The sequence below is a fragment of the Hemicordylus capensis genome, chromosome 14 (assembly GCF_027244095.1).
Source record: "Hemicordylus capensis ecotype Gifberg chromosome 14, rHemCap1.1.pri, whole genome shotgun sequence".
NCBI lineage: Eukaryota > Metazoa > Chordata > Lepidosauria > Squamata > Cordylidae > Hemicordylus > Hemicordylus capensis.
The window spans coordinates 14,076,033-14,100,783 of record NC_069670.1 but is presented as its reverse complement, the minus strand read 5'-3'; the positions used below and the strand labels follow the sequence as shown (position 1 = coordinate 14,100,783).

Sequence of the window (24,751 nt, the reverse complement as noted above, 5' to 3'; positions counted from 1 at the left end):
GCGGTAGCAAGCATGAATTGTCCCCTTGGCTAAGCAGGTTCCAAACTCCCTCCCTGGCAGCATCTCCAAGACAAGCCTGAGAGAGACTCCTGCCCACAACCTTGGGGAGGCCGCTGCTGCCAGTCTGGGTAAACAATCCCGAGCTAGATGGACCAAGGGTCTGACTCAGTATATGGCAGCTTCCTATCTTGCTAGCCAGCTGCTGCCACACTGGGGAGAGGGGGGAGAGAGAGAGCGGGAGGCAGGAGCAGGGCGGATGGGCGAGAGATATTTATTTGTCGGCTGCCTCTTCCCCCCCCCCATCTCTTTCCCCCCTCCCCACAAGAAGCGAGATGAGCGAAGTGTCAAGAACACAGCTGTCCGGGTGGTTGATTTCGGCAGCGCCACCTTCGACCACGAGCACCACAGCACCATCGTCTCCACGCGGCATTATCGGGCGCCCGAAGTCATTCTAGGTTAGGATCCTGGGGGTCGTCTGCTTCTGGGCAGGATGCTGAATACAAAGAGAGAGAGAGAGTGTGTGTGTGTGTGTTGCCAACTCTGGTCCGTGGCCTCCAAGGGGGGCCCCTCAGGCTACCGCTGCCACGCCACGCTATAACCTTCATTATAGCTGCCATTGTGTGGGGGTTGTGGGGTGAGCTGAGCAGGCCTTCCCCCATCCTATGGCTGGAGGCACTGGAGTGCCTCGCAGTTCTCGAGGGCCTCTGGGCCAGGGGGGTCAGGTGAGCCGAGCAGGCCTCCCCCCGCCCCGTGGCGGCAGGTGGAACGGCTGCTGGGCCAGCACACATTGGTGGCCCAAAATTAAGGTAAGTTTTGGGGCTTCGGCACAGGGTGGCCGGCACAGGGTGGCGGCAGGAGGACCCCCCCTAAAAGATTCAGGAATCGGGTAAAGAAAGTTAATGAAAAATATTATTTAAAGTGCCCCGAAGACGGCGTGCTGCTTAAAAGTGTTTGTGGTTGGTTAAATATAAAATTCCACTCAGCGTGCTAAAACAGATTCCAAACCATCTAGGGCGTTCCGACTGGAACGTGGAAACAGCCTTAATTTGCCTGGCATTATATCTGTTGGTTACGTTCCCAATTAATCTAAAGCAGAAGAGGGCACCCTCTGCAGAAAGCGACAGCAAGGCACTTCCGGTGGTACGTTTTCAGCCCTCCGTCGCTTCCTGCCAGGGTGCTGGAGTGAACTCTCAGGTTGCTATAGGGTGGATGGGTGGGGGGTTTCCATGGGCTTGAAGAAGAAGAAGAATGTTTATCTACTGCTCTCAAAAGTTCAAAACTGCTCAACCAAAGTTCTCAAAATGGTTTACATAGATGAATAAAGACATAAATAAGATGGTCCTCTGTCCCCAAAGGGCTCACAATCAGAAAAGAAACATTTATTTTACTTTACTGTACTGTACATTTTCTATCCTGCTCTTCCTCCAAGGAGCCCAGAGCGGTGTACTACAGACTTAAGTTTCTCCTCACAACAACCCTGTGAAGTAGGTTAGTCTGAGAGAGAAGGGACTGGCCCAGAGTCACCCAGGAAGTCTCGTGGCTGAATGGGGACACAAGGCAAATATGAGCAACAGTCACTGGAGGGATGTTGTGCTGGGGCTGGATAGGGCCGGTTGCTCTCCCCCTGCTAAATATGAGAAAATCCCCACTTTAAAGTGTGTCTCTTTTGCTCAGCTAGCCGGGAGTCACTTGCCCAGCAGGGTCCCACTGAATCCCTCCCTCTGTCTTGCAGAGCTCGGATGGGCCCAGCCGTGCGATGTCTGGAGTGTCGGCTGCATCATCTTCGAGTACTACATGGGCTTCACTCTCTTCCAGGTGAGACCCGGTGCACGGCGCTCTGGGCTGATGGACTGTCCACTTGGCTAAGCAGGGTCTGCTCCGGTTTGCATTTGAATGGGAGACGATATGTGAGCCCTGTAAGATACTCCTCGTAGGCAGGACGGGGCCGCTCCAGGAGAAGCATCTGAGTCGTCTCCAAGTCCCCTCCCTGGTGGCATCTCCAAGATAGGGCGGAGAGAGGCTCCTGCCTGCAACCTTGGAGGAGAAGCTGCTGCCAGTCTGGGTAGACAATACTGAGCTAGATAGACCGGTGGTCTGACTCAGTATACAGCAGCTGCCTGTGTTGCTCTGGCCCAGTTGTCACGGGCAGCTGGAACAGGCATTGTCTCAGAGGAAGGAGCCCAAGAAGGCAGCACTCCGTGGGAAGCATCACGTGGTGGGTGGGCTCCGGAGGAAGGAGGGGAAGGAAAACGGCAGGGAGAAAATGAGGAGGGTCTTAAGTGGATGAGAATTGGGGTTCCCAGCCTTGCTGAAGGGCAGTGCTCCCTGGAACAGAGAATCCCAGATGTTGTTGACTACAACACCCTTCATCCCCCCGCTGTGGTGGCCTTTGGATGGGGATGCTGGGAGTTGCAGTCAACAGCGTCTGGGGCTTCCTGTTACAGACGGGGAGCCCTGAGCAGAGGTTTCCAGCCTTGGGAGGTTGTTGGAGGACGACTCCCAGCCTCTCCAGGGCCCCCCGGCCAGCACCAAATCCGGCTGACGCGTTTCTCTTTCAGACCCACGACAACCGGGAGCACCTGGCCATGATGGAGCGCATCCTGGGTCCCGTCCCGTCCCGCATGATCCGGAAGACTAGGTGGGTGGGTCTCCGTGGGTTTGGGGGCGGGGGGCAGGACCGGGGCATCCGCAAGGCTTTGGCCGCCAGCTGCCACGGGTGGATCCCTGCCCACAGGAATCGAGGGCTGTGTTGCTGGCTGGGGAGTGTTTTCAGGGCCTTGTGGGGAGAAGGGAGGTGGCCATGGGTGATGCCTGCAGCCCCACGGCCACAACGCCTCCTGCAGCCAGCAGCCCCAGAGCGGTGATCCGGGTTGGCGTTGTCGCCAACAGTGAGAAGGCTGTAGGGTGTTTTTTTTTACCCTACAGTTTCTAGGTTGTGTTACATACCTGTATTTACCCGAGTGGAAGGCAGAACTGAATTTAAGACAACCCCCTTTTTTAAAAGCAGAGGTTAAATACAGGTACCCAACCAACAGGAGCAGAACTCTGAATTTAAGACAAACCCCCAGGCTCTAAGATGTTTATTACTACTACAAATGTTTCTATACCACTTTTCCACAAAAGTTCCCAAAGCGGTTGACATAGAGAAATAAATAAGGTGGCTCCCTATCACCCAAGGGCTCACCATCTGAAAAAGAAGCACTCAGTTAGTCACCAACAACAGCAACAGCCACCACTGGAGGGATGCTGTGCTGGGGATGGAGAGGGCCAGTTGCTCTCCCCCTGCTAAAGATAGGAGAGTCACTGCTTTGAAAAGGTGCCTCTTTGCCCAGTTAGCAAGGGATGCCAACATCAAAGAAGTTGGGGGAAACCTAGTCTTGGATTCAGGTCATTACAGTAGCTTGATAATTTATTCTACATTTTTTTAAATCCCCCCTCCTTCCAATGAGCTCAGCAGTGTGTGTGTGTGTGTGTGTGTGTGTGTGTGTGTGTGTGTGTGTGTTTTAACCCTGCTAACTTGGCAAAGAGGCACTTTTTAATGTGGTGGTTCTCTTTATTTAGCAGGGGGAGAGTAACTGGCCTTATCCACCCCCAGCACAGCATCCTTCCAGTGACTGTTGCTGGCGTCTATCTGATGTTTATTTCTAGATTGTGAGCTCTTTGGGGACAGGGAGCCATCTTACCTATTTATTTCTCTATGTAAACAGCTTTGGAACCTTTTGCTGAAAAGCGTTATATGTATATTTTGTGTGTGTGTGTGTGTGTGTGTGTGTGGAGAGAGGAAGAGGTAGAATCCCTGCCCCCATTTTGCCCCAGCAACAACCCCATGATGTAGGGTAGACGAAAATAAGTGAGGGATTGGCCCTAGTGAAGCTGGATTGTTGCGTGGGGGTTGCTGCTGGGTCTCCCCAGGCACGGCTCTCTAGCCACGGCATCTCTCTGACGCTCTTCACCCCTGACCTGACAGGAAGCAGAAATACTTCTACCATGGCCGCCTGGACTGGGACGAGAATACTTCGGCCGGACGCTACGTCCGGGAGCACTGCAAGCCGCTACGGGTAAGGCCGGGCTTATTGGCGGGAGATCTTGGAGGGAATTGCAGAGCCAAGGGTAGGGCTGGTTGGCGGGTGCAGGAGGGACATCTGGGGGTGAAAGGGGGCATAGAGAGAACCGTGCTCTCCGCTGCATAATCCTAGAACTTGCCGCCGTCAAACAAAACTGACTGGGAGCAGAATGGAAACAAACGAAAGCAAGTAGTACTTTGTGTGATGCGCAGTGAGCTTGTGGAACTTGCTGCCACATGGATTTATGATTGGCTACTAGCCTAGATGGCTTTGCAAACTAGTTTCATGGGTGAGAGGTCTCTCCGTGATCAAGGAATCCGACATGGTCAGAGGCAGTGTGCTGCTAAAATGCTAGTTGCTGGAGATCCATATCCCTCTTATTATCTATCTATCTATCCAACTTCTATACCGCCCAAACTTTCGTCTCTGGGCGGTTAACATAAAACAATTAAAACACATATAAAAAGTTAAAACAATTCAACAATTTAAAATCAACCATAAAACTAAAACAGACCATTTTGCACCCACATGGCATATTTCAAAGGCTGGAAGTAGCCAAGGTCTGTTTAGGTGGTCCCGGCAGGGGTGGAACCTTCTGTATGCAACATATGCCCAACTCTGTTTATGGGCCATCCCCAACTACAACCACCACCATTATTTATGTATTCCACTTGTCAACAAAAAGCATTCCAAACGGTTTTCATAGAAAAATAAATAAGGTGGTTCTCTGTCCCCAAAGAGCTCACAGTCTAAAAGGAAATAAAAGGTAGACGTGAGCAATGGCCACTGGAGAGCAGCTGGGCTCGGGCTGGAGAGGGCCGTTGGCTCTCCCCCTGCTTAAATGTAAAAGAAGTTCCACTTGAAAAGGTGCCTCTTGGTTCAGTCAGCAGGAAGCTGCTATATCCTGTTGGTTTGTTTATATTTCTATATTGCCCTTTGTCCTAAGACCCCAGGGCAGTTAACAAGATTTTTTTTTAAATCAATAAAAATAGTACAAATACAGCTAAAAGTTTAAAAAGAGCAAGGGGCATTTCATTGGCCAAAAGCCTGGATTAAAATCTTCCTCCAAGGAGCCCAGAGCAGTGTCCATGGTTATGTTTATCCTCACAAAAACCCAGTGAGGTAGGTCAGGCTGACAGAGGAGAGCTGGTCTGGTGGTAGCAAGCATAACTGGTCCCCTTAGCTAAGCAGGGTCCACCCTGGTTGCATATGAATGGGAGACGAAGTGTGAGCACTGGAAGAGATTCCCCTTAAGGGATGGAGTTGCTCTGGGAAGGGCAGAAGGTTCCAAGTTCCCTGCCTGGCAGCATCTCCAAGACAGGGCTGAGAGAGATTCCTGCCTGCAACCTTGGAGAAGCCACTGCCAGTCTGGGTAGACAATCCTGAGCTAGATGGACCCATGGTCTGACTCAGTATATGGCAGCTTCCTGTGACCGTTCCAGAGACAGCCAGTGAGTTCTGTGGCTGAATGGGGATTTGAACTCTGGTCATCTTTGTCCTAGGGATTTGATACAGAGAGAGAGTGAGAGCCCTCTAAGGTTGTTTGTTTGTTAGTTAGTTTGTTTGTTTAACATGTTTTTATACTGCCCAAAACTTAGGTCTGGGCTGCAACAAAATCAAAACAGAAAGTGAAACATTAGTTAAAACAAAAAGAAAAAGTTTAAAAACATTACAACAATGTAACATTTTTTACAACAATATTTTAAAGGAGCATTAAAACAATGTTAATTAAAAGCCTATACATTATAACTTTTAAGTAAAGGCTTTAAAGACTGAACCTTCTCTGTGCCTGCCCAGTTCTCTGACCTGCACCAACCGCCTTCTCCCTAGGACAGAGGGCAGAGAGATCAAGCTTCATCATCGCTAGTGCAGGGCGAAGGGGCTGTTTCCCCGCCTCTGTGTGCAAAGGAGTTTTCCTGGGGCCTTGGAACTATAGCCCCAGGAGGTGGCTATAGGCCACCTCCAGCCTCGGAGGCACGATGCCTCTCCGTCCCAGTTGCAGGGGAGCCACAGCAGGAGAGAGGGCAGGCCCCTTCACCTCTTGCCGGTGGGCTTCTCGGAGGCATCTGGTGGGCCACTGGGTGAAGCGGGATGCTGGACTCGATGGGCCTCCTTGGGCCTGATCCAGCCGGGCTCTTCTTACGTTCCCGGCCGCCTTGCTTTTGCAGAGGTACTTGGTGTCCGAGGCGGAAGAGCACCACCGGCTGTTCGACCTCATCGAGGGCATGTTGGAGTATGAGCCAGCCAAGCGGCTCACCTTGGCCGAAGCCTTGAAGCACCCCTTCTTCGACGTCCTCAAACTCCAAAGCGGCCCCAAAGCCTGGGACTCCAGTCGGGACATCAGCCGGTGACTGGCCTGGAGCCTGGCCTCCGGGCCTCTCTTCTCAGCCCCTGTGGAGGCTCGTGTGACATCTCTCTTCCTGCATTCTGGTGCTTTGGGAAAAAAGACAAAGAGGATCATCCGACAGAACAATTCCTGACTGGTCCCCTCCCCAGATCCCCTCTTTCTGATCATGTAAAGCTTGTCCATATGTGAGATAGTGTATAGAACTCTGGGGGACGCTGCGGCATTTCCCCACCATCCTCTGTAAATAACATGACTTCCTTGGGGGTTGGAGTCCTTTTTATTCTCCTTTTTCCTTCCGTTTTTGCTGTACATACTCCTCCTCCTCCTCAGTTCCTGCCCTTCCCTGTGTAAGTTATGAGGCTGGTGGGATTCCCACTGGCGAGTTATTTTTGGATAACGACCACAGCCCAATTCCAATGCCAATATTTTATACGGATTTTGTACAGTCTTTGTGGAATAATAAAATACGCTGTGAATTAATGCCATGGTCTGTCATGGGAATTCTCTCTCTCTCTCCGGGTCAAAATCCTGGCCATGGTAACAGGAAGCAAGCAGGATTTCTTACAGTTCCCTGCCCCAGGGAGCTTACAGTCTGGATTTCAATAGCGTTGGAGATGACTGAGCAGGACAAGACAGAAGGGTGATCACTGGGTGAATTGAAGTCGGTCAGCACCTGGCTGTGATTGGTGGGCTTTTTTTAAAAAAAAGTAAATCTCGCAAGCCAGAAGTTGACCCATGCCTGCAATAGAGGTAACAATGGGGATGGGATATGAGCAAATGCAGTTACGCGCGTTGTTGGGGTGTGGTGGCTGGGCCAGTATTTCCCAATCCATGTGCCATGAGAAAACTACCAATGTACCCCAGGAGAGAATCCGAGAGCGCCCACCCATAGAAGAGGCTGTCTACTGTCTCTCTGTGTGTGAATCATCCTCCATTAGAGGCAGGAATTTCACTCTACTTCTGCAACAGGCGAGATCAGCTAGCCCCTGATGCAGAGATGGAGGAAAACCTGCCTACCCTTGCCTTCCCCTCAAATCAGGGGGGACACCCAGAACAGGGACTTGTGGGTGGTTCCTCTCCAGAAAAAAATACTCCTCTTAGCTAATGGAAGTTTGAGGAATATTGGCTGTGGTTGAAGGCTTCGTGCAGGGATTCTGGGTTATTTTAAAAACAGGCATCTTTGGCGTTACCCTTTCCGTGCCAATTCTGGAGTTCTTTTTAGGCTGAGGAAAGGTGGAGCTGCTTTTAAAAATCCTCAGTGACTTGGTAATAACACTGGAGGTGGGTACAACTAGTCGGGTTCCGGACCTCAGGCCTTCTGGAAAACTCGGCTGTGGGAATATTTAAATCCCCAGGTGCCGTCACGATGTGTTTTTGAGCCTGTTCATCTGGGTAGCTGGAGTTCTTCCAGTCTTATCAGTCACAAGGAGGTTAGATGACTCGGCTTCTGGGCCACTGCTGAAGCTTCCTGGAAGAGACACAAGCAGCAGCCTCTCACAGTTATTTATATAGTCACCACGTCTGTGCTTAATTCCTGGGCTGATCCTGCTCAGCTTCTCCAGAGGGCTAGTGTGTTAATCTGTCACAGCAAACTCCCTGAAAATGTTATTTTGAATGTGTGAAGCTGCCGTCAACTGAGTCAGGCCCTTGGTCCGTCGAGCTCAGTATTACCTACACTGACTGGCAGCATTTCTCTGGGGTTGCCGAGAGCGGTCTTGTACAGCCCTACCTGCAGATGCTGAGGTTTGAACCGGGGCCTCTGCATGTCTCATAGCACCGAGCTATGGATGTGCCTCATGAATGTACGAAGCTGCTGTCTGCCGAGTCAGACTTTGGGTCCACTTAAATTAGTATTGTTTGTGCTGATTGGCAGTGTCCATTGGGGGTTTCCGATGGGGTGGCCTTCCCTAGCACTTTCCACACATGTCTTAAGATTTAAATGAGCCTTCTGTGTGCAAAACAGGTGCTTGACCACTGAGTTTTGGCCTTGGCTATTTGAGTTTTGGCCTTGGCTTTAAAAATGGTTAAAGATGAGAGCATTGATTCTGGCATTAGCTTTTAACAGACGGACACATAGGAAGCAGCCTTCTTCCAAGACAGACCCTTGGTCCATCTAGCTCAGTATTGTCTACACAGATCGGCCTCTTTTCTGATAGGTGCAGCCCGTTCTTGATAAAACAGTTTGTTCTTTTGCTTAGAGACTGTTCTGTTTCTCCTCTATAGACAGCGGAAGGGCATTGCATATATCACATTGGGGGATAAGCAGCTGTGATGGTCTGGCTGATGATGATAGGATGATAGATAATGGTGTTGCCTGAATGAATAGAGGGCACCCCTAATGCATTTAAGAACGACCAAAGCTTAAGGCAGGAATGCCATTCTTCAAGTTCCTTGAATGAATGAATGAATGAATTGTGTGTGTGTGTGTATTGATCTTCATAACTGCTTTGTGGGAGAGCTTAAGCTAAGAGGGAACGACAAAGTCAGCAAGTGAGCTTTGTGGTGGAGCAGGATCTGAACCCGGATCTTCCCAAGTCCCACATTCTGTCTGCAGCACACCCCACACTTCTGCAACCCAGGACGTCTAGATTGTGCCTGTGTGCCGATGTTTCAATACATCTACGTAGTTTTTTGTGTGATGCTCCTTGTGTGACTTGGATTTTTTTTTCTTTCCAAATTTCATTTTGTGTAGCCAAGAGGGAAGGAATGAAAGCACTGAAGAGCAAAGCTCCCCGCAACTTTTATTCTGTGACAAGAGGACTAGAACCTTTACTTCCTTTTATTTTCTTCTGTTTCCCCCCTCTGTGATTCTCAGAGCTCCAAATGCTGCACCGGTGGGCAGCAATACTTTTGCTGTGTGTGTGTGAGTGAGCAGCCACGTTAAGAGTCTTGGGTCGCTCCCCTCTCCCCCCCGCTTGCTATAAGAGGCTTAAGGCCCCAGGTCTGGGTCACACCTGCTTCTGCTTGCCCTTGGCCTGGAATCCTGCAGCTCACCCCACAATCTATTTAGAGTTGTCTAAGCTCCTGGTGTGTCACAAGCCTCTTCTTAAAAACTGCTGTTGACGGATTGCTTTAGACAGGAAAGCCTGTGGACTTTGCGAACCAGGTTTGGGGGGCACACGGCCAGCATCAGTGGGGGGGGGACCCACCACTGACCCCCTTACTTAGAAAGCTGCCTTCTACTGAGTCAGACCATGGGTCTATCTCGCTCAGTATTGTCTGCACGGACTGGCAGCGGCTTCTCCGAGGTTGCAGGCAGGAGTCTCTCTCAGCCTTATCTTGGAGATGCTGCCAGGGAGGGAACTTGGGACCTTCTGCTCTTCCCAGAGCGGCCCCATCCCCTGAGGGGGAAAACTTAGCAGCATTCACATGTAGTTTCCCATCCAATTGCAAACCAGGGGGGACCCTGCTTAGCAGAGGGGACAATTCATGCATGCTACCACAAGACCAGCTCTCCTCCCCTTTATTCCTTGCAGGGCCCACCATCCATGTCCACTTCTTGCTACTGCAAAGCAATCAACGCATTAATGTAACATCTTCAAAGTCTCCAGCATATTTCACGTACATTTTCTCATACTCCTCACAACAGCCCTGTAACGGTAGTAGACTGGTTTTATTATCCCCATTTGTAGTAGAAGGGATAAGGCTGGGGGCGGGGAGGGGGTAGCAGCTTGTGAGTCCATGGCCCAGGTGAGATTCGAACTCGGAACTTCTTTGCTCCCGCTCTTGGATTCGCTACTTGATAGGAAATCTCTATTTCTGGTAGTCTCGTCGGGACAGATAACCAACAGAAACTTCAGTGGGGTTTATTCCTCATGTCAGGTTTTTGATAAGAGTGCCCTCAGACCCAGGAGTCTTCTCCTATGCAGAGGACCGTAAGAAGTAAGGCACTATCAGTTATGATTTCTTTCTATAAAATCGCCCTGGGAAGAAGCTTTTTTGCTATCTCTCCCTGGCAATGCTAATTGGCATTAGGAGGTACTGAGGGGGGTCTGTCTGTGTCACAGGCCTAAAGAGAATACCCAGAATCTCCTTCAGAGGAGTCAACTTTTAGCAATGTGTGTCTTTTTTCACATTTTGGGACGGTGAGTCCTTGAGGACTAGAAAGTTGAGGACTGGCTACTTTCAACAAAATTTCTGAGCCGCTCTGCAGATCTGACACATACCAAGGGATTAGGCGTCCAAGTGGCACGTGTCTGACGTTCCTCGCGGCTGGCTTGGGGGTGTTGTTCTCTCCCGGTGCCATCTGGCTCTTGTGACGGTGTCCTCGACTGTCACCCAACTGATCAGGGAAAGCCTGTCGTCATCCAGAGCTCTTAAGTTCTTCCTAATCCCTGGTTTAAAGAGCTTGAGTCGGAGAAGAGTGCTAATTTGCTTCTGGAGCATTCAAGTGAGCAGAAGGGGCTCTACATGCCGAGAACAAAAGCTGACGACTTGGAGGTATCCAGGTGAGTTTGCTGAAAGTCTGTGTGAGAGCGAGGAACGTCCTGTCCTGTACGGGCAGGAGCCGGGATGGCTTTAGTTTTGCTTCTGACTTCTCCAAGCCTACATTTTGGGGTGAGATCGCTGTCTAGCATGTGGGCAAGGAAGCTTAGCTTGTGGAGCTCACTGCCACATGATGCGTGATGGCTGCTAGTGGTTAAAACTGAGGGGGGAAAGAGTCAGTTTGCAGCACCTTATATTGCTCCCTTATGTTGCTCCCCCTTTTCATATGGAGTTTTCCAGGGTTTTTCTCTGCCTCCTGCACTGAGAGTTTGAGAAAACTCCCACCATGCACTGGGGCACCATCAGTTTTAGTTAATCCGTACCTGTGTTGATTCTTTAGAGTAGGGCTAATGTCTTAAACTTGGGGCAAGTTAAAGCGCCCAGATGCTCGGAGATCAGTTATTTCACAAGGCAACCTGAAGATCGCAGCTGGGCTCATGGTCGCTAGTTTATTTAAAAAATAAAAGGAGATTTCCACAGATCCGTGGAGGGACTGGTCTATGGGTGGCTAAAGCCCACACTAGCTAAACTGAGCTTCCATTATAGTGATAGCCTACCTTATAAATAGAAAGGAAGGGCTGTTAGTTTCCTGGCCTGCTTGTGGGCTTCTGGCTGCCCGTTGTTGGAAAGTAGGGTTGCCATTTCCCCAGAATTTAGGGTAGCCCCCAGACCTGGCTGCTAAATTCCACCTGGATTTACACGGATTTCAAATTCGCTGCCTAGATTGCCCAGATTTTACTCTGGATCCGATCACATGGGAGGGCAGAGGCGGAGGGGAAAGTTTACAAATCTGTCCAATGAATAAATAAATAAAATGCAAGTTAGTTTCTGTATCATTGGCGTCATGTGAAAATTAGGCCACCCGGATTTGGGACGCTTGGACATGGCATCCCTATTGGGAAGGGGATGCACGATTAGACGGACCTGTCGTCAGGTTCAGCTGGGGGTGGTGTGTGTTTTGCACAAGGCTGACAGCTGTGTTCTCTGCATCCTCCTCTCCAGCCCTCTCCCCTATGGAGTCGATGGTGAAGTCAACGTTTGGAGTCCCAGCCAAGCAATTGCTGTGCTGTATTTCGGCAGAGTTCCCCAAGGAGAAGGAGCCCAGTCGTCCCACATGTCCCAGCAAGGGCCAAGCACTGCAGCTGCCCCAGAAACAGAAGTAAGAGTCGCTCCGTCCCTTTTCTGGCAGGGCGGTCACCCAATTCCAGGGTCTTTCCACATAATGTGAGGCAGCAAACCCCAATCTGGGAGAGAAGTACAGACTTGTGCCAGCAATCGCCGCTCTTTGCTGAGTGCTTGTGATGTTTCCAACATGTGTGTGTACAATTTTAAAATGTAGTGCGTGAATTGGCCCCTAAGTTACGGGACGATCCAATTTCCACACATAGCAAATAAGTTTCTAACTTGTTAAAACAAGATTCTAGTCCTGATGGTGGAAAAGGCTGGTCACGCACCACCTAGAGATGTACGTATCAGGCAAATGTGATGAATACAATATGGTGGTGTTTTTGGGGGGTGGGGGTGGTGGTTTGATTTTGTTGCAACAAACCTGCATGCCATGGTTATACGCTTTCCATAATCATGGAAACCTGCGGCAGCAGAAACAATAACTTGCTGGCCTGTTGTTTCCACGTAGAACTTAAAACTTGCTGAGATTTCTCAGGCTGCTGAATATTTAACACAACCCTGTGTGTTTATTCTTGCACTTGCATGGAATTGTAGGGTAACAAAACGGATATCAAAGCACACACCAGCTGTTCCAACCTTTGGGTTGAAAACCATTGAAGGGAGAGGTCCTGCCTGTTCCCTAAGCATCTTGCTCCAACGTGGATAGACTCTTCTTGATGCTCTCTTCTTGCCTCCCTGCAGGGGCAAACGGGACACAGCCTTTGCTCAACGGAAGGCCGAGCGTGCTGCCATGCGGGTTCACCTCCGGGAGAAATATCAGCTCCCCAAGGTAAGGTCCATGTTCTTCTCCTGTAGGAACCTCCCTGTCTATTATGATCTCCCACTTAAGTGCTTCTCTCTTCTCAGTTCGTCTATCTCCAGAAGTTAGGCAGGTGGTTGCTATTCCTAACCATGGAATTTCCTCTCCATGGACAAATTTATCCAATGCCATCTTTTATTGCCTTGAACAGCCAGGCCGTTCTGTTTCCCCGTGCTTTTAACAGGTGTTAAGATGGCTGTCATTACGGAGGCCTGTTAGTTGAGCACGCGGGGACAGGGCCCTCTCGGTGATGGCCCCTAGGCTGTGGAATGTGCTCTTGGCTGAAACCCACATGGCTTCTTCTCTCCCAGCCTTTTGAAGGAGAGTGAAGACTGCCCTTTTTATCCAGGCTTGTGGCCAATGAGCTGCCCCTGATTGAGAAGCCCAGTTACAGCCAGTTTTTTAAAGCTGCTTTAAAAGGGAGGGTTTATATGTGTATTTTTAAACACTAATTACGGAAGGAGACTGAGGAAGCCCTTCTGGGAGGACATTCCCAAGGCAGGGGGCCACTCCCGAAGAAGCCCTGTCCCTGATTCCCACCCACCAGATCCACATCAACAATAACTAAATCTCACGTTTCGTTGTCTTCTTCTCCAAGAACCGGACAGATAAGAAGCAGCTAGAAGCCGCGAGAGGCAAACCGAAGCTCCCTCACGATCTCCTGGCGATCGTGAAGCCGAAGGCCACCTCCGAATCGGGCTCCATCTTCTCCAGCTTTGGCGACCTGGACTTCGGCTCCTTGCGGACCACGGCGCAGAACGCAGTGCAGTCCCTTCAGCGCCCTGTGCAATGTCCCGTCATGTGAGCGTCGCATCGAATCGTGCTTTCTGTCGAACCGCACTCCCGCAGATGCGGGACTGTAGACTCGTGAAACCTCCAAGTCCCTTGCAGGGGCCAAGTGCCCGTTGAACTCTTCAAGGCTGTCTCGGTTCTCCAACCCCATGTCCATCGGGGGACACTTGGGAGGGGTTGGCTTCTGTCCCTCTTGGCTGGAAGATTCATTCTAGTTGGGGGAGAGTTATGCCCGCTTCTGCGCTGAGCTGCGCCATCTTGGAGCCGGCCACATGACACACAGGCGCAATCGCTTGGCCTTCTAGAACATTCTCGGAGGGCCCCTTTAAGTCACCCAGTTGCTGATACCCGTGTTGGTTCCTTGAAGACGTTGGCCTTGCATGCAGAAGGTCCCGAGTTCAATTCCTGGCCTCCCCCACCTGGAGAGCCGCTGCCAGTCAGTGTAGACAATCCTGAGCTAGACAGACTGAGAGTCTGACGGGGTATGAGGTAGCTTCCTAGGCACCCCTCTTAATTACATGCTTCTAATGCACAGCCCTACAGAAGGCTCTTGGCATTGCCTCAGTGCTAATCCCTGACAGCTCCAGATTTGGTGACAGGGCTGGGGAAGACCCTTGCCAAGAGACCCCCTGGAGAACTGCTGCCAGCCAGAGCGGACAATGTGACATGGTCCAATGGCCTCAGACAGCTTGACCTCTTTAAGGAGGGCTCATAGCTCTTAGGTTCAGCACCTGTTTTGTGGGCAGACAGTCCCAATCTCTGGCACCTCCAGTGAGGCCTAGGAGGTCTCTGCCTGAATCCCTGGCGGGCTGCTGCCAGCCTGTGAAAGGCAACCCTGAGGCAGATGGATTAAAGGTCTGACTCGGTGGCAGGAAGCTGCCTAGGTCCCTTCTTGCAATGCAAAAGGTTACAGTCCACGGCATCTTCATGACAGGGTTTCTGGCAACGGGGCTAGTAGTAGTCAAGAGCAATTCTTGCCTGGGGTTTTGGAAAGTCACGAACAGGCTCGGTCTGAGCTGGCAGAAGTCGGAGCCTGGCGAATGGCTTCCCTGAGGTGATGCTCTCTTGGAGGCGGAGGTCTGTGAGAGGCGTGAGCTGCTCATTTCAATAAAGCACATTCACTCTTTTGCACTGGTTGTCATTATTATTATTCAGCGTAATTGTTTTAAACCCAGCTCCCTGGAGAAGTCCATCGTGCTGGGGAAAGTGGAAGGAAGGAAAGAGAAGACGAGGACGACCAGCAGCCAGGCGGATGGACTCGGTGACGACAGCCATGAAGGCACCACTGAGAGACCTTCAAGGCCAAGTGGAAATCAGATCATCCTGGAGAGAATCTCTCTGTGAGGTCGCTAACAGCCAACGCCAACTTGCTGGCACTCAATCCATCCATCCACCCACCGATCCATCAATGGCTGTACCCCTGCTTAACTGAGCCAAAGGGCACTTTTTCAAGTGTCAGCTTTATCAGGGCAAGAGTAACGGGCCCTATTCAGCCCAACAGAGCGACCCTTCCAGTTGGGGTACCATCATAAGTCTAATTAAAATTTTTAGGTCTATACCATTTTTTCAACAACCCATTTTTTCCTCAGCTGTAAAAGGAATGAGAACATGTTTCTCTGCCCGCAAAGGCCTCTCAGGCCTAAAACGAGAAATCCAAGCGCGACCCCAGCAACAAGCACTGGGGAGAGGAGCCATGTTGGGTTGAAGAGGGACAGTTGCTCTCCCCGTTCTAAAAACAAGAGAGCCGCCATTTTGGAAAGGTGCCCCTTGGCGCCATTTTGAGAAGGGGCCCCTTGACCCGGTCAGCAGAGGTCGCTTAATGGGGCCGACCTTTGCCTGGCGGGGGGGGGGTGGGGAAGCTCATTTATTATTGATGGCGCACCTGCCCGTTCTGCTTTTCAGCCAAAAAGGTTTCTAAAGTGGTTTCCATAACCAAGGTCTTGAGGAGATGGTTCTCTGCCCCCAAAGGGTTCCCAATCATAAGAAGAAATACGCCCCCCCAAAACCCCACTGGGAGGGACAGTTGCTCTCCCTCTGATAAATAGGTAAGATGTCACTTTAAAAGATGCCCCTTTTGCCAAGTTTGTTAGGTCTGCCCCAGTTTTGTAGTGGCAAGGAGTTCCAAGCAGTGGGGCCTCGTCCCCCTTCGGTCTGGAGCCACCCTTGGCTTTGTGGGCAGCACTGCCTGAGTTCGGTTTCCTCTAGATGAGGGAGCATCCCCAGAGCCTTCTGGCGTTGAGGTCATCGTTGCTCTTTTGGCAGAGATGCAAGCAGAGCCGAAGTGAAGGCAGCCAGGCACTCTGGCTGGAAAATCCCCCAGGGAGTAAATTGGGTAGTCCCCTAGGGTTAACACCAGCTAGAAACTTTCAGATTGCTGTCAAATGCAAACTACTTGGGCATGTGCACTTCTGTGCTCTCTGGAGGAAGGCTCTCTTCTTCCTCCAAGTCGTCAGGAAGGGTGTCTCATTCCATAACAAAGAGAGACTTCCCAACCAACAGCACACCACGGAACGTGTTACGGCCCCACTGCTGAAACATCAGTGGGCCATCCATCCTGGACTATTCAGCAACCAGCTTTCCAGCTCAGGGCTGCTCAGCCGGCAGCCCTAACACCACAAATAAAGTCATTCAGCATCAGCAGTGCGGTTCAGTTCAGGCTCTCCTTGGCCCCACCACACCACCCTTATTGGCTTATTAGAAGGCCTAATCTGCTCCTGTCAGATTACTGGGTAGACAGCTCAGCCTCCTTGAGTTGACCTTCTTCTCGGCTTGCTTCTCTCCTCTCCGTCCTGTTCCCTCTGGCCTAGAGAGCCGTGGCCATGCCCCCCGAAATTTTGGGTTTCACCCGGATTTTAAGCATCTCACCCAAATTGCTTAAAAAATAAAAGCGAAGCTCTAGCCCTTGTAGAAGCAGAGTTAGGGAGCAAAATGTGCAGCCACTCTTCTGTTCAAAAACAGTTTCCAAGTCAATTTCTATAATATGCATATTAGGCTCCTGGATTTGGAAAGCGGAAATATGGCAACCCTACTCTGACCCGTCTTCCTTTTTCTTCATAACCCCGTTTCCTGCTCCCCAGAGCACTAGGGAATTCCGGGAGCAAAAGGAAGATGTTTTCCAGAGCCAGTTTCCTGGTAACAGAAGAGAGAGCAGTGGGCCTAGCCGATGGTGTGTTTGTGGTGTCTGTTTACACACACAGGCCTGTGGCCACCTAAACCGTTTTCTTGCTGCAAAAAACAGCCAGTGGTTGTGGTGTCTTAAAGACGTTTGCTGCTACAGTCTACCACCCTCTGGAATCAGCTTATTTTTCAAAGATCTATGTTGCAGGGTGGATCCCAGATACACAACGCTAGTCTCTAAAGCAGGGTAGGACAACATTGTCCCTCCAGATGTTGTTGAATGACAGCCCCCCAGCCACAGTTGTGGCTGTCATTCAACATCTGGAGGGCCAAACTTGCCCTGCTCTGCCCTCAGAGGTTCTCTGCCCTCAGAGGCTTTCTGCCCTCAAGGGGTTCCCAGATGTTATTGACTACAGCTCCCAGAATCCCCAGCTGCAATGGCTTTTGCTTGGGGATGATGGGAATTGTAGTCTACAACATCTGGGAATCCCAGTTGGAGGGAACACTGCTCTGCTCTAAAGCAATGTCAGTCTTCCCCGCTCCCTGCAAGCTAAAGGCACGACCTTGGAGCCCCTCCAGGAAGGATGGCCTTTGCCACTGTGGCTGCAACAATGCATAGCTCTGTCCCCTTCACTGCCTCCGCTGGAGCTGCCAGACAGTGCTTCCTCCAGTTCTGCAGAGTAGCAGATAGCCCAGCCCGATGAAGTAGTCATCCCTTTAGAGGTGCAATCATGGTGTGCAGCGCATGGTGGACATCCAAGGAAGAGGGTGAGATCAGAGGGAAGATTTGGGCTCTTGAAAAGCCCAGATGGGGAGACCTCGGGAGGATGGGCGCGCAGCCGGAATTTCGCGAGTGGGGGGCATATTTGCATGCATTGACTATTATGGAGAACCTCCACACACAGGGCCAGTCTACCGCTGGATACCAGCTGCTGGGACAGGCTGGCAGCAGCCACTGCGGAGGGCCGTTGCCGCTTCTCATGCCCTGCTCGCTGGTGGGCTGCTGCCCGGAAAAGAGGAGGCAGCAAAAGGGAGCGCTGTCTGGGCTGGAGGCAACCTCCCTGCACGGACAACTACAACTCCCATCGGCCGCCGCGGGCCGCTCCCCGTGACATCATCCCATTCCATCCCATCCCTCGCCTGGTTCCCCTGTCACGTGCGCGGGAATTTTCTTCCTTTTCGCCGATGACGCGCGGCTTCCCCGCAGCCAATCGGCGTTGAGGATCTCAGGGGTAGGCAGAGCGAGCGGACGCAGTAGAAGCCGTCGCGGAGGGAGGGAGGACGGGCAGGCATGGCCCTGAACAGCGGGGGGAGCCCCTTCGAGGGGGACCTGGGGAATCCCTTCCAGGTACGTCGAGGGGGCAGGCGGGGCTTCTCTCCCTCCCCTCTGCGCCACCCGGGGTAACTTTTAATGCGGGGTAAGGGTGCCTGATTCAGCCTCTGGTCCATTCCGTGGTAACGGGACAGTCTTGGAGACACTGAACCCGAATTCTTGGGGGACGGGCGTGCATCTGGCACAGAGGATCCATTAAGTCGTTGTAGCCCCTTTCCTGTTCTTGTGCTGGCATGCGTGTCTCCTCTGAAGCCCCAGCCCTTCCAGGGTAAACATCTAGATGGTCCCCTCGTTTCCCCGAGGAGAAGGTAGAAGTTGCATGGCTTGGTTGCCTCCTGATTTCTGCCTTAGCCTTGTAGGGGGGCTGGCTGGGCTCTTACTCGGCCCCTGCTGGGAGAGCTGCATTTCTCTCCCCCGCCCATGCACCACTTTCCAGAAATGAAACTAGATGCATTTGGGCTGCTGTGCTGAGCCAGTTCTTCCAGAGGTAGCACTGCTCAGGAAGTCCCGATCCTCTGCATCCGGTAGCTGGACCTGGTCCTATTATTGTGCATTGAGTCTCCTGGCAAATGTGCCTTTTGCACTAATGCTCGTAGGGGCTTGATTTTGATCCCTTTTCTCCGTGTGTAGCATATCGTGCCCTCTTAGGGCCTACTTCTGTCGCCGCCCCACCTTAGGGGTGAGGAGATAAAATCCTGTCCTGCTGCTAACTGAATCCTGGGATAATAGGGCTCCTTCGCTGTCTTTGGAGTAACTAATTGTGTTCTTGTTTGTTAACCATATTAGCCTACCCCAAGGGTTTCCAATCTGTGGCCCTCCAGATGTGTTTGTTTATTTGATTGATTGATGGTTAGGTTTGTATACCGCTTTTCATTAAAACAATCCCAAGGCGGTTCACACAAAAATTAAAAACAAGGCTATGACACCATTAAAGAAGACCATGACACAAAACATGACACAATTAAAACATTAAGCTAAAATGTTGTAGAACTACAACTCCCATCATGCCCAGCCATGATGCAGCATGGCTGGGGATGATGGGAGTTGTAGTTCAGCAACATCTGGAGGACGACAGGTTGGGAACCCCTGTGACCCATTCCATCCCAGTCTCGACTCCTTTTCCTACCTTGGAGTACTCGAAGTCTGTCTGTCACTGGGGCAACAGAGCCCCAGAATATCTGGGGCCTCGCCTTACCTTTTAGCAGAGCTGCTGATTGTTAACTGTACCTCCCCAATTTTCACTAGATAGTGAAATATCTCTGGAATGCTCTTCCTCTTTCTGGGCCAGCTCTTCTGTGCAGCCTTCTTCCTGCCTCTGCTGAAAAGCAAATTTTTAGGGGCACACCCTTGCCTTTCTGGTGAAATCAGCTGTCCGGCTCATTCGGCAATGAGTAACTCGGAGTTTGTCAATATTTGTGTGTCAGATTTCTGAAGAGAGACGGAGGCGAAAAAATGTGACTGGGAGTTGTGCTTTCTGACCCGTGAGCCCTTCTCCCAGAACCGACTCCAGACCTCTGCATGTAGGCTATGCTTTCTGCGCATGCTTAGGGGTACTCTTCATTGGCCTTGCATATTCCAAAAAAGGTTCCGAATACTGGGTGTTAGGAGCAAACATGCCCTGCTCTTGGGCGGTCCTGGTTTACATTTTTTTAAAATTTATTTGTTCAATTTCTATACCACTCTTCCAGAAATGGCTCAGGGTGGTTTACGCAGAGAAATAATAAATAAATAAGATGGATCCCTGTCCCCAAAGGGCTCACAATCTAAAAGAAACAGCAGATAGACACCAGCAACAGTCACTGGAGGGACTGTGCTGGGGGTGGAGAGGGCCAGTTACTCTCCCCCTGCTAAATAAAGAGAATCACCATGTTAAAAAGTGCCTCTTTGCCAAGTTAGCAGGGGTGGGACACTCCATATGTGAGCACTGGAAGATATTCCCCTTAGGGGATGGGGCCTCCCTAGGAAAAGCATCTGCCTGCTTGCATGCAGAAGGTTCCCAGTCCCCTCCCTGGCAGCATCTCCAAGATCGGGCTGAGAGAGACTCCGGCCTGCAACCTTGGAGAAGCCGCTGCCAGTCTGTGAAGACAATACTGAGCTAGATAGACAAAGGGCCTGACTCAGTATATGGTAGCTTCCTATGTCCCTAACGTGCTGGTCATATTCCACTTGCAGGAGGTGCAGAAATGACCCTGGGCATTTTAAGGAAAAGATTAGTGGAAGATAGTTTCAGGCTGCTGTTTGTCATAGCAGCGAAATGGAACTTCTGTGTACAGAGACAGTCTACCTTTGAATAGTAGGTGTCGGGGGAAATGCAGCAGTGGAGGGCTGTGTGGGCTCTGCTAGTGGGCTTCCTCTGGGTGCTGGCCCATATGGATCTTTGGTCTGGCTGAGCACAGCAAATCCTGGGCTGAAATGCATATGAATGAGGCAAAATGCATATTGAATTGTGCTGGTAGTAGGCCCTACTTGGAAAGAAGAATCGGAAGGTAGGGTTTGGTTTCGCTTTCGCTTTGCTGCCACCCAGATTGTGGGTGAAGGAGATTGCTTAACCTGGTGTGGTTTCCTGTGTTGCCCTGCGTAAGGCGATCACGGCTGGGAGTGCGTGAACGCCCAACTCCTCTGTGGCATCTCACTGCGACTTCCTCTTCTCTTCAGGATCCTGCCGTTGTCCAGCACAGGCCCAGCTCCGAGTACGCCACCCTGGATGTCTACAATCCGTTTGAAAGCCCGGGGGTAAGACAGACCCTAGCAGGAAGTTTTGAGAACGGGCTGGTGTGTTTGGTGGTGGGGTGTGGGTGCCTTAGCTGTTTGCTTGCGCAAATGGTGTCTTGTTTCTGTGGGATTTGCCTGAACGTAAGAACAGCCCTGCTGGATCAGGCCCAAGGAAGCCCATCTAGTCCAGCATCCTGTTTCACACAGTAGCCCACCAGATGCTGCTGGAAGCCACAGGCAGGAGTTGAGGGCATGCCCTCCCTCCTGCTGTTACTCCCCTGCAACTGGTACTCAGAGGCATCCTGCCTTTGAGGCTGGAGGTGACCTAGAGCCCTCCGACTAGTAGCCCTTGATAGACCTCTTCTCCATGAAGTGATCCAAACCCCTCTGAAAGCCATCCAGGTTGTTGGCTGTCGCCACATCTCATGGCAGAGAGTTCCACAAGCTGACTATACATTGTGTGGGGAAAAAAATACTTCCGTTGGTTGGTCCTAGATTTCTTGGCCATCCATTTCATGAGATGACCCCCTTGGTTCTTGTGTGATGTGAGACATTTGAGTCAGAGACACCCCCGGCACATCTCTGCCTGTTCTCTGCACGCTTTCCAGAACGATCCCTGCTGCCATGAGATCTAGAAACCTGGATAGGCCACTTTCTTTAGTGAACGCTGATTTCCCTCCCAGTGGGGCGTGGTTTCTCATTCTCCTCCCTGCCTTCTGCTTGCCTGGACTCTCAGTGAGCAGCTGGGTTTTGACACGACTCTGATCTCTTCTGCAGCAACAGCTTCCTCCTCCATATGAGACCCAACCCTCAGTTCCACCAGCCCAACCAGGGCCACCGGCTTCTGCCTCCCAGCCTCCAAGGAAGCCCAGTCCCACAGAGCCCAGGAATTATGGCTCCTACGGAACCCAGGTACCAGGAAAGTGCATGTGTGTGAGAGAGAGATAGAGAGGTGTGTGTGTGTATGTGTGGGGGATAATGGCTTTTAGGGCCTACTTCGGGGCTTGGCGCTTCTGGGGCGAGTTCCGGCGACTCCTTCCTAAATGCAGAACCATTTTGAAAAGCATTACAGGATCTCGGTTCCGTGCCAAGGAAAATATGACTTCTGTGGCTGGGGTGAACTGTATATCAGAGCAAGCTTTCAGAGTTAGGGGAAAGAATGTGTTCTCGGAAGGCTGCGATGTTGACGGCGACAACGGATATGGATATACTGCTTTCCAGCAAAAGTTCCCAAAGCGATTTACAAAGAGAAGTGAAAATAAATAAAGATGGATCCCTGTCCCCCAAAGGGCTCACGATCTAAAAAGGAACGAAAGACAGACACCAGCAACAGCCACTAGAGGGGTGCTGTGGTGGGGACGGGCAGGGCCAGTTGCTCTCCCCCTGCTCAGTAAAGTAAAGAGCATCACCACTTTAAAAAGGTGCCTCTTTGTTCAGTTAGCAGGGTCAGTAACTAGTCTGGTGTTTAGGAACCTAGGAAGCTGCCTTCTGCCTAAACATACCATTGCTCCATCTAACTTAGTATTATCTACACAGACTGGCAGCGGCTTCTCTAAGGTCTCTCTTAGCCCTACCTTGGAGATGCTACCAGGGAGGGAACTTGGAACCTTCTGCGTGCAAGCAGGCAGGTGCTCTTCCCAGAGCGGCCCCTTCCCCTAAAGGGAGTGTCTTACAGCACTTACACATGTAGTCTCCCATTCAAATGCAAACCAGGGCAGACCTTGCTTAGCAAAAGGGACAATTTATGCTCACTGCCACAGGATTAGCGCTCCTCCCTGTGTTTACATAATGGATGGCTGAACTGCTCCAGTGCGATCTGCATAGAGATGCTAGACTGTGGAAATCACCTTTCTCCCTTTCTGTAGTCTGGTGACACCATGGCAGCGGCTTACGGACCCCTTACAAGATATCTGTGCTTCGGATGTATAATCTATTTGTCTCATTTATAATATATAAATCTGTAATATATAAATCTCTAGTTGATGTGCATCATCTGACGGCTAACCCCTGCTAACAGGGCAAAGAGACACCTTTTTAACATGGTGATTCTCTTTATTGAGCAGGGGGAGAGTAACTGGCCCTCTCCATCCCCAGCACAACATCTCTCCAGAGACTGTCGCTGGTGTCTATCTTAGATTTCTTCTTTAGATTGTGAGCCCTTTGGGGGAAGGGATCAATTTTATCTATTGGTTTGTTGGTTTGTTCCTCTATGTAAACCACCTTGGAAACATTTGTTGAAAAGCAGTATATAAATATTTATTGTTGTATTATGTAAAAAAAACACAGCAACGATAACAGTTTTACAAGCATTTTCAACTAAATGCCTAAACACCTTGCCGCTAAGGCCTTTATAAGTAACGACAAAAAGATCAGTGTAATCTGGTCTCTTAGGGTTGTTCCAGAGGCTCGTTGGGCTTCTTCAAGAGACCATCAACAAAGCTCCATTCCTGAGCTTGGCTGCTTTGCAGATAGTTGAGCGGCACAAAGGGGTGTTGAAGTGCACGGCGTGGTTATACCTTCCCTGGCCAGTGGTTGGCACTGTTGCTTTTGCTTTCCAGTGGGGAGCACTGAGAACAGCCACCCTGGTGGAGGACACGCCCTCTCCAGAATGAAGGGGAAAGAGGTGTGTGGCAGGCAGGCCTCGTCCTCAGCCCCTCTCTCTTCTCCCCTCCGCGTTAGGAGTCGACTGCGGCAGCCACCGCCGAGCTGCTGAAACGCCAGGAAGAGCTGAACCGCAAAGCGGAGGAGCTGGACCGGAGGGAGCAAGAACTGCGCAACGCGGCGCTGGGTAGTGGCGCAGGTACAGCCCCGCCCGGCGGCAGCGAGGGGGAGACCCCGCCCTCTTGCTGGCCTCGCTGCTGATCTCACTCGAGCTCTGCTTTGCGTTTGCAGCCCGGCAGAACAACTGGCCTCCGCTGCCTGCCTTCTGCCCCGTGAAGCCCTGTTTCTACCAGGACATTCCTGTGGACATCCCTGTTGAGTCCCAGAAAACGGTCACCACCATGTACTACCTCTGGATGGGTAAGTGCTGGGGCGGGGCCAGGTAGGTCCTTTCCCAAGAGTAGAGCAGTCACGGCCCCCTGAGATTCTGGGTTTCGGCTGGATCTTAAGCATCTCACCCGGATTGCTTAGCCCACCCGGATTCTCCCAGATTTCAACTTCCTTAAAAAAAAAAATTATTATTATTTTTTTAAAAAGCTGAGCTCCAGCCCTTGTAGAAGCGGAGTTATGGAGCAAAGCGGGCCGTCACTCCTCTGCTCAGAAATGATTTCCCAGCCAGTTTACATCCCATGCAAATTAGGCACCCGGATTTGGAAAGCCAGAATAAAATATTTCTGTACCGCCCAAAACTTGCGTCTCTGGGAGGTTTACAACTAAAGCCATTTAAAACAAATCAGTTCAGAATTAAAAACATGTACAAGATTTAAAAAAATTTAAAACCCAGTATTGAAATTATTTAAAGCTATACATCTAATTCAAAGCCTGGGTGAATAAGTGTGTCTCCAGTGCCTTTTAAAAAGTTGCCGGAGATGGGGAGGCTCTTATTTCAAGAAGGAGCGCATTCCAAAGTCCAGGGGCTACAACGGAGAAGGCCCCGTCCCCGAGTAGCTGCCAGATGAGTTGGCGCCAGCCGCAGTTGAACCTCTCCAGATGATCTTAGCAGGCTTGTGGGGCTCATTTTAGCTGTCAAGGCGCCCTTATTTGATTGGGGCTGGACTGGTAAAATACTGATTTATAATTTTATTTATTTCATGGTTGTCTCTACCGCTTTTCATTAAAAAAATCTCGGGGCAGTTCACACAAAAGAAGTAAGTAAATCCTGCCCCTTCAACTTGCATGCAGGAGAACGTCCAAAAGAAAGGAAAGCCCCTGTGGAAGTGCAATATTGCAAAGACAGGACGAGGGATAATATT

At 50.9% G+C, this 24,751-nt stretch overlaps 2 protein-coding genes across 7 annotated transcripts in view; both read left to right on the top strand.

Moving 5' to 3' along the window:
• CLK2 (CDC like kinase 2) overlaps positions 1 to 24,751 on the top strand; it is a 42,730-nt gene that overhangs the window by 13,281 nt on the left and 4,698 nt on the right. For 4 of the 6 annotated variants that reach the window (XM_053277738.1, XM_053277737.1, XM_053277740.1 and 1 more), the window contains 5 exons: positions 326 to 455; positions 1,733 to 1,815; positions 2,559 to 2,638; positions 3,968 to 4,058; positions 6,233 to 6,891. In XM_053277738.1, coding sequence (XP_053133713.1) covers positions 326 to 455; positions 1,733 to 1,815; positions 2,559 to 2,638; positions 3,968 to 4,058; positions 6,233 to 6,415 — 567 coding nt within the window. In that variant the 3' untranslated portion in view covers positions 6,416 to 6,891. Of the gene's footprint in view, positions 1 to 325; positions 456 to 1,732; positions 1,816 to 2,558; positions 2,639 to 3,967; positions 4,059 to 6,232; positions 6,892 to 17,987; positions 18,141 to 20,780; positions 20,859 to 21,614; positions 21,750 to 23,516; positions 23,638 to 23,729; positions 23,859 to 24,751 lie in introns of those variants that run through there. The other 2 variants (XM_053277742.1, XM_053277739.1) reach the window with 2 other exon arrangements.
• Positions 10,762 to 14,806, top strand: LOC128337120 (complexin-3-like). The gene is made up of 4 exons (XM_053277743.1): positions 10,762 to 10,859; positions 11,899 to 12,055; positions 12,766 to 12,853; positions 13,482 to 14,806. Exons 2-4 carry the CDS (start codon positions 11,910 to 11,912, stop codon positions 13,686 to 13,688), a joined length of 441 nt encoding a protein of 146 aa, XP_053133718.1. The 5' UTR covers positions 10,762 to 10,859; positions 11,899 to 11,909; the 3' UTR covers positions 13,689 to 14,806.

Coding starts and splice junctions, on each gene's coding strand:
- LOC128337120 (XM_053277743.1), top strand. CDS start 11,910: ATGGAGTCGATGGTGAAGTCAACGTTTGGAGTCCCAGCCAAGCAATTG. Junction 12,056..12,765: donor CAGCTGCCCCAGAAACAGAA/GTAAGAGTCGCT, acceptor GCCTCCCTGCAG/GGGCAAACGGGACACAGCCT. Junction 12,854..13,481: donor AGAAATATCAGCTCCCCAAG/GTAAGGTCCATG, acceptor TTCTTCTCCAAG/AACCGGACAGATAAGAAGCA.